Source organism: Melospiza georgiana, chromosome 5, assembly GCF_028018845.1.
Source record: "Melospiza georgiana isolate bMelGeo1 chromosome 5, bMelGeo1.pri, whole genome shotgun sequence".
NCBI lineage: Eukaryota > Metazoa > Chordata > Aves > Passeriformes > Passerellidae > Melospiza > Melospiza georgiana.
This window is the reverse complement of record NC_080434.1, coordinates 2,671,468-2,685,126: the sequence shown is the minus strand read 5'-3', so window position 1 is coordinate 2,685,126 and position 13,659 is coordinate 2,671,468. Positions and strand designations below refer to the sequence as shown.

Genomic DNA, 13,659 nt, shown 5'->3' with positions numbered 1-13,659 from the left:
AGTAATATTAAAAATAGCATCCTATGCCCGTTAAGCTTTATTGACACTATTTTATGCATACAGAGATAGTGCAATAAAAATAATTTTCTTCCATATGCCCCTGCTAATTTTTTTTACTTGTTCCTTTAATATTCTTTACCAAAACGATTCATTTTTCCTTATCACAGTAGCAAGGTTACACTTCAAAGTTGTATGGTTCCAAGGGAAGACTACACACGAAAGATAAGCATGTGAATGTTACCAACTATGTGACTTGAAAATTCCCCAAATACAAAATAACCAGAGACTGGGGAAGTATTAGAAGAAAGCATTATCTCCGTGCCCTGCCTGTGCTACTGAAGACAGTATCTCAGGCTAGACAGATCTTTGTTTTAAAAAACCACAGTAAAGCATCTTTTTAAGTCAGCAAATTAGTTTAATCACCTTAAACTTTGTCCATATCGTTAAAGCAGAATTACTGTTATTCTGTAACACTTATGGCCTAATAACTCAAAATCAGGTTAATGAAAGAGTAGTAAGATTCCTGGTATCAAGTAACTACATACTGTAAAAACAAGGTAACAGTACACAAGGTTATCATGTATGAGGTTCAGACTGTCACTTCACCCTTCACACCATTCTGGAACTCTGTATGTACAGTGAAATTTCCTCAATTGCAGAAGTTTAGAAATCACCTGCTGGTAGCCTTGCAAGTTGAACTACTTGCTAAGTTTCTGACAATCAGTTTATAAAATTCACTGTGTCTTGAAAGCTTACTGTGCAGGCCCTACATCTAACATCCAGCATCTGCATGTATAAGGATTGTAGATGCAACTGCTTAGTTATGACAGACACCATGGAATTCATTACTTAAACCTTCCTTCACTTCTGAACATCAGTTTCCAGGATGGGCTCCCATCTTCCCTAAGCATTTCAATGAGACCTTTCTTAGGCTAAATAACCCATGGCATCTACACATCCAGAGTCTGCTGGCTCCCTTAGCTATCTAAATTTTGAGCACTAGAAAGAAAAGTAAAACCATAAAAAACAACCTGGAAACATGATAAGAACAGCACTCAGTCATAAGCTAGAAGTCCTGATATCCCAAGAAAAAGAGCAATCTGCTTGGAAAAATTCTTTGGAGAAGGCCAGATAACTGCTACAAGTTTTTCTCAGCCTCATTTTTACAGCTGAAAATCAGTGACGACACTTGCTCAGCACATGCTGGTGCTCCCATGATAACGTTCCATCCAGCCCAGTGAGAGCCACTGTTCACCTGCCTAAACAACTGGAAGAAGTACTATGAGCTCTTCCCAACACAGTTTTTACAAACTAGAGCTTCCATCTTTCAGTTAACCTTAGAGGAGTGCAAATACCCAAGGAAAGGCTCCGTTCTTGTAACTGAAAACCAAAAAGTAAACAGGAAGACATTCTTATTTTTCCCTCCTTTTCCACTGGAATAAAAACTGGGACAAAGAAGTTTCAGTATTGCCTTGGTCCCACAGAGCTTCTGCTTTAGTTCTGCTCCAGCAATTGCTTCTGTAATTCTTTAGAGTTTTTCTCAATCGAAGTAGCAGCATGGTACTGACATGATTTATCTCACTTTTACTGTTCTGTGCTAATGGGATTTAGATGGTGCATGGGTTTTTCTTGTGGCACACTGAGATCTGCATCAACACAATGCCTTCTGTTATTAATACACACCAATGTGCTCAACTCCTTGTCAAATTCTTTGAGAAAATATTTTACTGCTGCTTTAGCAGGCAATTTATATAGCCAATTGATCATCTCAATTTACAGCCTTCAGTTCCACTCACAAATAAAAAGCTATCTTAAATTCCAAGTTCTCCTGAATACGTACCTAAAGGATAAACAAATGGCTTTGTTACATAAATTCACAGCACAAAAATCTCATTTAACATTTTTCCTCTCATATAATATCTCAAAGTCTTCATTTACCATGCAATTTAAATTTTATTTCTGTCCAATATCAGGCACAATGCACTGCTGTACTTCTGAATCATACATTGAGCGATGACCTCTGATCTCTCTCCCTTACCCCCTTGGCTTCCAGTTAACAGTTTATGAGCTGAAGAAAGCATGAGGCTGAACCTCAAAGTAATCTCATTAGTATCATTTATTTTCTTTAGTCATACTTTATAAATCTCTATAACTTCCTGAGGAAATGGGTTTCATGACTTTATTACACTTCATGTGAAAAATACTTCCTTTTAGCTTAGGAAAGGAAGAATACTTTAAAACCTGTTAACTGTGTGCGCCCTATTTTTTACATTACAAAAAACAGACAGTGATATAGGTGCTACAGAAACTATTGCAATTTTCTAGACTTTTATCATCTTATTCTACTCCTTTTCTGACCATTATTGCCTTTTCAGGCTTAAGAATACTAAGAAAGCTAAAATATGACTGACTACCAAATTCACCCCTAACATATCTTTTTTTCTACGTCTACTTGAAAAGCATCAGAGCAGTCAGGGAACTAAGTATTCAAAGCAGCTCCTGAGTTTGGAAATATTGGTGTTTGGTGCTCCCTGTTAAGACATTGACTGCTAATGGTTTGGGCACAACTGCAGAAAACAGAACCTATGAAAACCAATGACTGAAAATAAAAGTAAGTCTTGGAAAACAGAACTCAAGACTTCATGGCAAAGATGTATTAAAGTCCCTTGTGAAAATACCAGAATTACAGGTCCAAATATCAAACACCAATACTATTTCCTACCTTTTGAACTGTAAAATTAAAATAAACTTAACATAATAAAGACAACCTAAAAGTCAACAAAAATCAATGCATGGAACTAGCTATTCAATGCTTCTATCATCATCTAGTCTACCTGCAAATATGATTGTTTTCCTTAATTTCTTATAAGCAAGGGATAAAAGAGCCCCTCTGAACCACTGAATAGTTTAATGTTGACTTGAAATAAGTTCTTAAATCTGATTTATCTGTCTTTGAACTGACAGTGTAGTATGATGCTCGTCAAAGACAGCAGGATGAGACATGTAGCTCAGGGGTAAAGTCAAAAGAACTTTTCAGCAAGCTGAAAGAGTTAGCAAGTTGCTTAAAGAATTTCTCTTTCACAAATTCTTCAATGTACTTTCTTGGCTGATAATCAGTCTGCTCCCTGTATCAAGGCCAGTCCATTTTGAAAAATATGACAAATACTCAGACACTGCAGTATAAAGAGTCCTTCAAGAATAATTCTGATGGCTTTTCACCAAAATAAAATGGTCAATCCAAAATTTAAGTTACATTGTTAATTTGTACATACTCAATGTTCTTTCCTCCAGCTCACCATTTGATGGAAAAAACACATCAAGCAACCCAAAACAAACAATTTCTTCCCCACACCAGTGTCATAAGTGGAATTTGTCCAATAATATCATAAACTAGCAACCCCTCTCCACCACCACCCCATTCCCACCAAATCCTTCTACTTCCATCCCCAAAGAAGTGCAAACACTAGATACCAGATATGAAGAGAGACAATGCCTCTCCCATGCCTTGAAAATACAGAGCCACTGTTCTGGACAATATTATTGAACAGAAGCTGGCTTTGCCCCAAGCTCTGCTTTGTAAACCCAGCTGATAAAAAGCAACTTAAACTCACACCAATTTGTTAGTCAAGTAAACTAGCTTTGTGCCAAAAAAGCAGAGAGGCAACACACGCAGACAACTAATTGTGCCATGGTAGTACCATCACAAAAACACACACACCTGTCCACACACCCATAAACAGGTTCATTCTCACTTACTGTTACCTGTCACACATACAATACATTGCCAAACTCAGACTCATTCTACAGAACAACTAGAGACACCTCTAAAATACCATAACGCACAGTAAACTTTAATATACTTATGTAAAAAGAAATGCATAATGATACACAAATGAATATTCTGCACACATACCAAATGGCCAAAAGCTAAACTGCAAGGTCTTGGAAAGACAGTATTAAATTCTCCACTTTTAGAAAGTCTGTTTCACTGCCTTAACTATGTGCTTTGTTAAAAGCAGAGCTAAGAGAAGCATTGATACATTTCAACCTGTAGAGCTGGTTCTTTGGCCACAAACCACATAATTTAATAAAAGACTTTCTAGAGAAGAAAAATAGTGAGCAACAGTTTGCTCACCCAAACCCTACAGAGCAAAGTGGCTTCATGAGTCTCTATTACCCACATTCACAACTGTGGGAAGCACAGAGAACACACCAAATGACTACTGGATGAATCAGACATAATTCCCACTTTTTATTCCCAGTTACAAGCTTTTATTCTTTAAGACATTGATCACATATGTCATCATTTACCTATATGTAACCTGTAGACAAACTGTGCACCAGACTCCTCCTCAATTTATTTCAAGATGCTTAGATAACTGCAAAATATCAATGCTCTCTCTTTATCAAAGACATAAATGGATAGCTACATAGACATCACACCAAAATGCCAAAAATCAGCACTAGAATTTTACTGAAAATAAAATTATGTTTCTTCTGAACACATGACACTGGAAAAATTCTCACACTGCTTATCAATGTATGCATTATTTATGCAATAAGTCAACAGTTCAGTGCTTGATTCACATGAGGTTTTTCTAAGGTTGCATCAATGCTTTCTTTTGCAGAAGCCTTCCAATGAAGATGGCACTGCTTACTGAATTCCACATGAGTACCTGCATACTCTGAAAGTAACTGCCTAAACCAGCACGATGGCAATATCACACCCATGCATACCTCCAGTAAAAGGAGCAAAAGATAATGTTATTTAATTGAACGTAATTTAATTGGAAAGTATAACAGCCCCCCTGTCCACAAGACAGAGAGTGTATGCACTCACATGAGGCAGAGCTCCATTTTACATCAAGAGTATTCCTACTTTTTCCGGGTGGTAGAGATTTTAAGACTTAAGCATGGCTCTAGGTAGGCTGAATGGAAGTGGGAGTATTAGAGAAAAATTTCTTATTAAATGTATAAAAATAATTTCACTTAAGTAGCAGATAGAACTATACACATTGTTGGTGGCATCTTTTAGTCCAAACAAGAACACCTACATCAACTGTGACAATGCTGCTTCTCTTCTCTCTTTCCTGGCATTTGATTTTGTTTAGCGTATAAAAGTAACAGAAAGCCACCTTACCTTTTTCCTCATCTATTCGAAAAACTCCTAAACCCGATCCATCTCGGATGGAATATCTGATCTCCCCATCTCGTCCTGCATCTTCATCGTAAGCAGAAACTGTCATTACTGAGGAGCCAACAGGAGCATCTTCCTTTATGAAGCCTTTATCTGCAAATATGGAGAACCGTGGGGGGTGCAAGTTTTCATTCACATCAACTACCTCAACCTCAACGTAACAGGTAGAGGACAACGAAACGGGTTTTCCCTTGTCCTTGGCCCGCACGGTCAAGTTATAAAATTGTTTCTTTTCATAATCCAGTCTTTGTACAACACGTATTGCTCCACTTATTTTGTCAACATCAAAGGTGCCGTCTCCACTGTCCAAAAGACTGTACCGTACTTGACTTGACTGGCCCAAATCAGGATCGTAGGCTTCTAGCCATGTAATAATTGTTCCCTCAGGAAGATCTTCTCGGATTTTCACATGATAATTTGAAGGAATAAATTTGGGAGGATTGTCATTTACATCTTCTACAGCCACCTTCAGAATAACTGTTGAAAATAATTGAGGTTCTTCAGTAGATTGGTCCCTAGCCTCAATTTTCAACAAATAAATGTGCTGCTCCTCCCGATCCAGGACCCCTACAACTTTCACAACTCCTGTCACAGAATTAATAGTAAACTTGTCTGTATCTGTAAGAAGAGAGTATTTCACTTCTCCATTAGCCCCTAAATCCTTATCAGTAGCTCCAACTTGAATTATTTCACTGTTGGGCTCTTGGTTTTCACTTACTTCAACGAAATAGCTGTCTTGGAGGAACTCCGGTGGGTTGTCATTAGCATCCAAAATTTTTATATCTAAAAGGGTCCAGGCAGACTTCTGTGGTATTCCAAGATCATAGACAGTAATATTGAGAGTATATTTATCTTTTAGTTCTCGGTCAAGGGGAGATAGAATTTTCAGCACTCCTCTTTCCATATCAACAATGAAACTACTGTCCTCATTACCTCCAGAAATAACATACACTAGCTTTCCATTGAAGCCAGTATCAAGATCAGCAGCATTCACAGATATTACGCTAGAGCCCACAGGTTGGTCTTCTTTTATCTCAATGCTACTGGGAAGAGTACTTCTAAACTGAGGCGCATGCAGATTCACAGAGTGAGTATCAAAGAAAGCATCCTCAACTTCTCCACGATTGTGCAACTTATTTGCTTGTAAGAGTTTCTCTGCAAGCATTTTGGCAACACCAGTTTCTTCACACTGCAAGTTCACTGGTTTGCGACTATTAGCTACAGTTATGTTGATATACAATGGTTTTGCAAAGTTCTCTCCATCTGTAGCTGTAATTTTCAAACTGTAAAAAGACATTTTAGCACCTAGGCCATCTATTAGTGATTGTTTGAGAGAAAGTACTCCAGAATTCGGGTTTAGGCTAAATAAATCCAGTTCATTTCCAGATTCAATTTGGTATCTCACCAACTGGAGCTCATCAGCATCGATAGCAGATACGGTTGTTATTTGTTCTCCAACACCAAGGTCCCTGGGGATTATTCCCTCACAATTTATTTTCTCAAACAGAGGTATATTGTCATTCAAGTTATTTAAAATAATAGTAACAGGAACTTCAACTTCTCGGCGATATGGTATACCCCAATCAGAGGCTCGAATCCTTAAATTGTAAACCCTTGGCATCAATTCATAATCCAAGTGTTCTGAGGTACTAATAATCCCACTGAAATGGTTTATCACAAATGGCAAATGATTTAGATTGGCAATGCTATAGGTCACATAACCATTTTCCCCTTCATCAGGGTCTTTTGCACTCACTCTCATGACACTTGTACCTATTGGCACATTTTCATCGAAGGAGGCCTTATAGGACGTCTGAGTAAACTCAGGAGGATTGCTATTCATGCCTAGTACCTTAATTAATACTTTTGCAGAAGCTCTTCTGTCACTTGTCACAACTTCAAGTTCAAAATGGGATGCATACTGTGCTTTTATGGGTTCTAATGTGGTAATAAGACCAGTGTGAGTGTTTAAATTGAATTTTACTTTTCCTGGTGTGTTTTTAAATACATATTTTAAATGTGGGTAACTAGGCACAGCTTTCACCATTATCACAGGTGTGTTTGGAGGAGCAAATTCACTTATTTCAGCTCTATAGATCTCTTTTTCAAATCTGACAGGACCAGACTTAAATTGTGGAGATGTCACATGAACAACTTTTACAGAAGAAAATTGTGGGGGATTCCCTTTGTCTTTAGCTTGAAGGGTAAGGTTGTATCCAAAAGGGTGACTCTCCCAGTCAATGGGACCAATGGCTTTTATTCTGTATTCTTTGCCACCCGGAACAGACCTCACTGTTTTGAACTGTTGGAGCGCATCTCCTGCAACAATATTTAATGATGCTATTTCCCCGTTGGAACCCTGGTCATTGTCCTCTACGGTTACAAGTGCGTACGTGGGATCTGGCTCTGACTCTGATGGAGTCAGTGGAACAGCTGTAATGACAGGGGCATGTTCATTTGCTTGCTCTACGTGAACCGTTAGTTTTGCCATACTGCTTATGCCGCTGCTACCATACAGCTTCAGCCCACGGTCCACTGCAAGAATTTCCATCTCATAACGTTTTGTGTCCGAGTAGTCAAGTCTACCAGTCAGAACTACCACTCCACTAGTCGGATGTATGGCAAACACATCCGTTCTTTCTTTAAAGCTGTAGTAGAACTCTCCATTTGTTCCTATGTCTGCATCTGTGGCGCTGACTCTTGCGATGCTGGTCCTTATTGCTGTGTTCTCAGGCAAAGAAACGCTGTAAGATGTTGGAGAAAACAAAGGCCGCAAGTCGTTTGTATCCAGCACCTGTATCCTGACCTTCGTGCGCGTTTCAGCATTTGTATTTTTTTCAACTGCTTTAACAGTCAGCATATAATGGTCCTTCACCTCTCTGTTAAGGATAGCTGTGTTTCCTCCCTTGGTCCGTATTCTCAAAAAGCAAAAGTTTCCAAGAACATACTCTTCAGCTTTGAACAAGTTCTCACTGTCACCAGAAATAATTTTGTATCTTATGTCCCACAGTGGATTTGTAATGTAAATGCCCATTTTCACTGGATGCCCAACGTAAGTCTTGGCTGCAGAATTCTCATACACAGTGGCATTATACTGTATTTCTGTAAATTGCATTGATGGAGCATGATGTGGCCTTTGATTTCCTTCACAGTTTCCAAAATGCTGCACCAGCAGCATCAGCAGCAGCAGCATAGTCAAGTATCTTCCCATGGCAGCAATTACAAAGAAACCCTGAAACAAGAAAGAGATGTAGTAAGGCTTATGATTGTTCAAAAGTTTATCAAATAAACAATAATGCTTAGTTCAGAATTCATGCTTGAAAGAAAACTGTAGGTTACACATTTAGACTATATAATTTTCTTAAAGAAAGTGTCAAAATTATTTGCAATAATAGAAACACAGATAAATTAAAAACTCCTACAAAATGCCAAGAATCCATTACATCAAATTCTAGGAATTACTAACACAACACGAGAGGAACACAGAGCTAAGTTCAAATGAACATTCCCATGAAGCAACATGCTAGAAGAAATATATCAATGCTGTCTGCTGTGAGCAAACAAAGTAGGTCAGAACTAATCTGGAGTAGTGAACATTCACTCCAGTTCTCTACTTCATATATGACAATTATGTCTAGTAGAAAATTCTCCTCCCTCATTTAATTTAGATTGTAAAATGACTCATGCAATTATGTGGAAGTAAACTGCAAAAGTTGGCTTGGTATCACCATCAATTCTTTACAAGAATTATAAATATTTTTATTAGAATAGAGAATAATTCTGTATTGTATTCCCTGTAGCTCTGATTGCCCTTGCAAGAGTAGTGCTTATCATAAAAAAAAAAAAAAGTCAAGCACCACTAAGGTGTAAAGCCCACAAAGAATAAGACATATTCCTTTATTCCCCTCTCAGAACAGATCTGAATCAAATAAGTATCAAGAGCTATAAGAACAAGAATCTATCAAAATTACTGGAGGGACATTTCAGTTGGGCTTCTCCAACACACTCTAGAAATGACAGAGAAAGAGCCTGGAACAGCAAGACAGTCATAAAGGCACACCTTCACTGGATTTGCCTTTTGAAGTCAGTATAATATTTCTGCTAGCTAAGTCTAGACAAGACTGCAGCAGGAAGAAAGGCAGAAACCTCAGGAACAAGACATCTGGGACCACCCTCTTCATCTGGGTTTACAGCAACCGTCTTCACTCCTTCAAGTCTCACAGTACAGCAAATTAAAGCCTCAGAAGGCTCCCTTGACAAGCCTAAGCTTTCAACAAGAACCTGGGGGCAAAATTTCTTCCCAGCAAGTAGAAAGCAATCTAACATTTTCTTGATTACTTTGATTAAGTAGTACACATTCATAGATTTCTCCTTTCACTATTTATGCTTTATTTTTTCCCTTACCTCTCATTCTGAGTCTTCTTCCCTGGCCAATCTGCTACACAAATCTAACTAATTACTCACTATGTCATTTTTTTTATTGTTCCTGACCTTTTCTCCCCACATTTAAGCCCCGGTTTGCCCTCATCCTATTCTTTGGATGTCAATCTCTAATTGCCTATGTTCATGCTAGCTCTGTTCACCTCTTCTAAAATAATACCACATGTTGTCTCCTTTCTCCACTCATATTTTGTCTTACAGTAATTTTTCTCTTCCCTATTTCCAACCTGCTCAGGTAGATTTGTGAAAGATCACACTGGCTGACATTCCATGGACTGACTCTGCCCATTAGCAAACATCAGAGCAAATTAATCTGCTTGTGTCAACAGTTCACTTCAAAACCTCAGAAGGAATTCAGTCACAGATATTCCTAAGTCAATGATTTTGACAGGAATTTAAGACTCAGATTCACACAAACCATACAAAGTATTGTAGAGGAATACTGAAAAGGAAAATCCTTTTGGAAGGAGAAAAAAAAAAAAGTGTGTCTGTCTTCCAAATCTAGGCATTAAGTTGCACAATTAAAACTATAAACATAGCAAACAAAAAGTGAATAAGCAAACAATAAAAATCATTAAGGCTCTTTGAAGTTAGTCACTAGCTGGAACCAATACTTACAAGGTCTTAACACTGAATGAAGAAAAGGTTGGGAGGGCAAATGGCTGAGGTTGGAACAGTCACCATTCCAATGGCTAAACAGTATTATTCCTCCCCCACCTACTTTCCTTCCCAGGCTATGATATGTCCTGGGAATACAGAGGCACTTGGGTCTCCAGGGCTTTATGTCCCAGTACACTGCCAAGTTAACAAATATTTGCTTAAAGCCAAAAAAAACCCCAAACAAACAAAAACTCCTACACACAACCAAATCTTTGCAACAAATAACTGATATCACTAACTCCAAAACTCTGAAAATTTTAAAAAGCCACCAGACTGGCCTAAAAGGCAATGTTAAAAAGATTGCTTAAAACATCATTTTTAAGCAATCAACAAACCCAGCTTTTCCTCCATCTTGCTGGGATTTTGGAAGCCATCTATTACCAATGATCTATTACTCAGTGATCAAATTTTATGTTGATCTGATCAGATGCTTCCCTGTTTTCTCCCTCAGTTACACTAGGATTTATTATTATTATTATTTTTTAATTTATACTGAAGTCCAAAACCCAGCTTTACTTCGGATGCTGTAGCACCTAACTCACTGCCTATGTTTATGTTTGGCAACAGGCTATTTGAAGTGGTGGATTTATAATGTAAAACTTTGTATCTGCTTGTATCTCTTATCCTTTGCTGCTCACATCTCAGGCACGTTAGACAGGACATGTACACCACTGAGATGCATTAAGATATCCAAAATTCTCATTAATATTCAAAGTTGAACACTTGTAGGTTTTACTATTACTGCAATATTTTTCTGTGCCATAATACCTTGAGCACTTTTTGCTGCTCTTTTGTAGCACCTTCAAGTCTGCTCAGAAGCAGCAACAGGCAGCCCATTACAAACAATAACACAACCTCAGTAAGAGAATCCCCTCCCCAGCACTAACCCCTATGACTTGCTGAGTTACAAACAAGAATGTAAAAGTCTCTCTCAAGTGAACACTTAACCACATCAGATAAAGTTAGAAATTTCTTTTACACAACACTATTTCCATCTATTTCCATCTTGTCACAATTTACACAGTTACTAGAAACTAAAAAACATTGACTCGGATCATACAAAAATCAACATAGTATATTCTTGGAAAATATCTAAAATATTAAACAGCTCCAGTTACAAAAACTATTAACTACTAAGAGAAAGTATGAAAGCATTAAGATAAAGTGATAATGTGTTAGATATAAACTCAGATGGCTCATTACAGCGTGCCAAAATGACTGAATTTCAGAAACATTTTAGCCAAAGGCTACACTTTGAACTCCTAAATTTTTATTATCTTTGGAATACAACCAGTTCAGGATTTTCTGTATCCATGTTCAATACACAAGGCAACAGTTTGCTTAGCAAAACATCACAGCCCTAACCTCATAAGCGCACACCATATTATTCTGAAAAGCTACTTTCAAACAAACTGTGATTTCCTATCTGGAAATTATTATTCAGGTAATTTTTATTTCTATGCATATCCAGGTCATTTTTATTTATATGCAAATTCAGCACTGGGATATGTAAGACAGTTTTACTAATTAGTTAGAACATCATCAAAACTATTAACGTATTAAAATATTAATATAATTTGTACATGGAAAAAAGTATTAATGCAACTTAGAAATATGAACTATCTTTACATTAAAGGCCTAAGCATAATTTTGGAGCAAGCAGAGCTCAAAGTGATAAGTTACAAATTAAGATGACTGGATAAGATAGCAGTCACAAGAAAGACTGTTTCTCCTAGCACGAAGTTTACAGTACTTAGATTTCAAAGTTTATAGTTTGAGATTTTAAAGTTTAAAGCATAAAATACAAAACTTGGTAAGGAACAATTTCAATGCCAAGCAAGCAAAAAAAAGACCAAGTCAAGCTTATCTTGCTTTACCATAGATACATTGAACCAACTTACCACACACAGATACACAAGGTATCTATAGGCAGCATACGCTGAGATATTGACTCCCCCATCAATGGAAGGCACAGGTAGAAAAACTGCCTAAATCAGGCAATATACCCAAGTCAGTCTCATTGCTCTTCTTTTTCTACATGCAAGCTCTACCAATTAAGTCCAGAATAACCTATCTGCCAAGCAAAACATTAACCATGTTTATTTACCACAAAGGTCAGTTTTGATCAGCACACCCAACTGATGCTGTCTGACAGAAGCGCGCTGTGAAATTAAACTGTCATGACAGGATTTCTAGTGTAGCAGTCCATGAGAGATCGTGAGACTTTGCAAGCTGCACTAATTGTCCTTACACCTACCCTTTCAATTGTTTAAAAGGAATTATTCATGTAGTCTGCTGGGAAAAAAGAAACACCAGGTTTAGCTGTTTCAACATGCATAACTTTCCAATCAAACAAATTAACAGTGTCTTTTGCTTTTCAGAGGGGGAAGGTGTCTGTTTTGGTATTCAGAAAATTAACACATGATGAGAGTGTATGGTAGTGTTACTTTAGTAAAGCTGGTGAGTTATTCAAAAAATGTACATTGTCGCAGAGATTAACATAACAGTTTCAACTTGTGACTAAAGTCCAGTAAGTTTTATGTTTGTATTCCCCACATCATGAGTTAATCTCATGAGATACTTTGATTTATGTTTTCAAGTATTAACTGCTAAAAGGAAAATGCAGCAGCTGTACTCCAGCAGCAGGCAAAGATTCTGAAACCAGAATGAAACAAAGATTCACATGGAGGATTTCAACTGTTTATCTGTAGGCAGTTACTTACTGGTGTATCTAATATGAACTCATCAGCTGTTCAAGGAAAAGCAAACCTCCAATCTCTGTGAATAACAGTTTGACTGAAATTTAGCATGGCACCCAAAAATTTGTGATAACAAAAATAGTTGTACTGATTTTTAATTCAGTTTTAAACTTAAAAAAAAAAAAAAAAAGAAGGGAATCTTCGAGAGTTTAAAACCATTTTACACTTGTTTACTTGAACTGATAGCAGAGCTAACTTAGCCATACAAAGTTCTTTAGCATGCTTAATTTTAAAAAATCAGATAGTTCTTCTGGGATGACTACTAAGGCACACCTTTCATTCTCCTAAACGAGATTTTAGGATTTCACAGTGAATAAAACAAAAAGTTTTGAAATAGTTTACAGCGTGCAAGTAAGATATTTACTCACTGAATACTGTGGAATTACTTCCACACAGTTAGAAAAGCAAATGGGAAGTTTATACAACGTTTTCTTTTCTTTCACATAGAGACAGCAGAGGTGGTAAAAGAATACAGGTAGTATTTCCTATGCCACTCCCTAGGAACAACTTGTATGCAAGTATTTAAACCGCAGGAAAACCTGCTGCTAGAAGGCAGCAATTCTTTAACTTACTAATGCTTTTCCGAAAAAAAAGTTTTCAACG

At 37.3% G+C, this 13,659-nt stretch overlaps 1 protein-coding gene across 5 annotated transcripts in view; it reads right to left on the bottom strand.

Annotated features, from left to right (window-relative positions):
* FAT1 (FAT atypical cadherin 1) overlaps positions 1-13,659 on the bottom strand; it is a 99,772-nt gene that overhangs the window by 83,456 nt on the left and 2,657 nt on the right. For all 5 annotated transcript variants that reach the window (XR_009114417.1, XM_058023816.1, XM_058023818.1 and 2 more), the window contains exon 2: positions 5,141-8,429. Coding sequence is in view for 4 of the 5 variants with exons in the window: in XM_058023816.1 (XP_057879799.1) it covers positions 5,141-8,408 (3,268 nt within the window). In the remaining variant the exon portion in view is untranslated. The remainder of the gene's footprint in view (positions 1-5,140; positions 8,430-13,659) is intronic.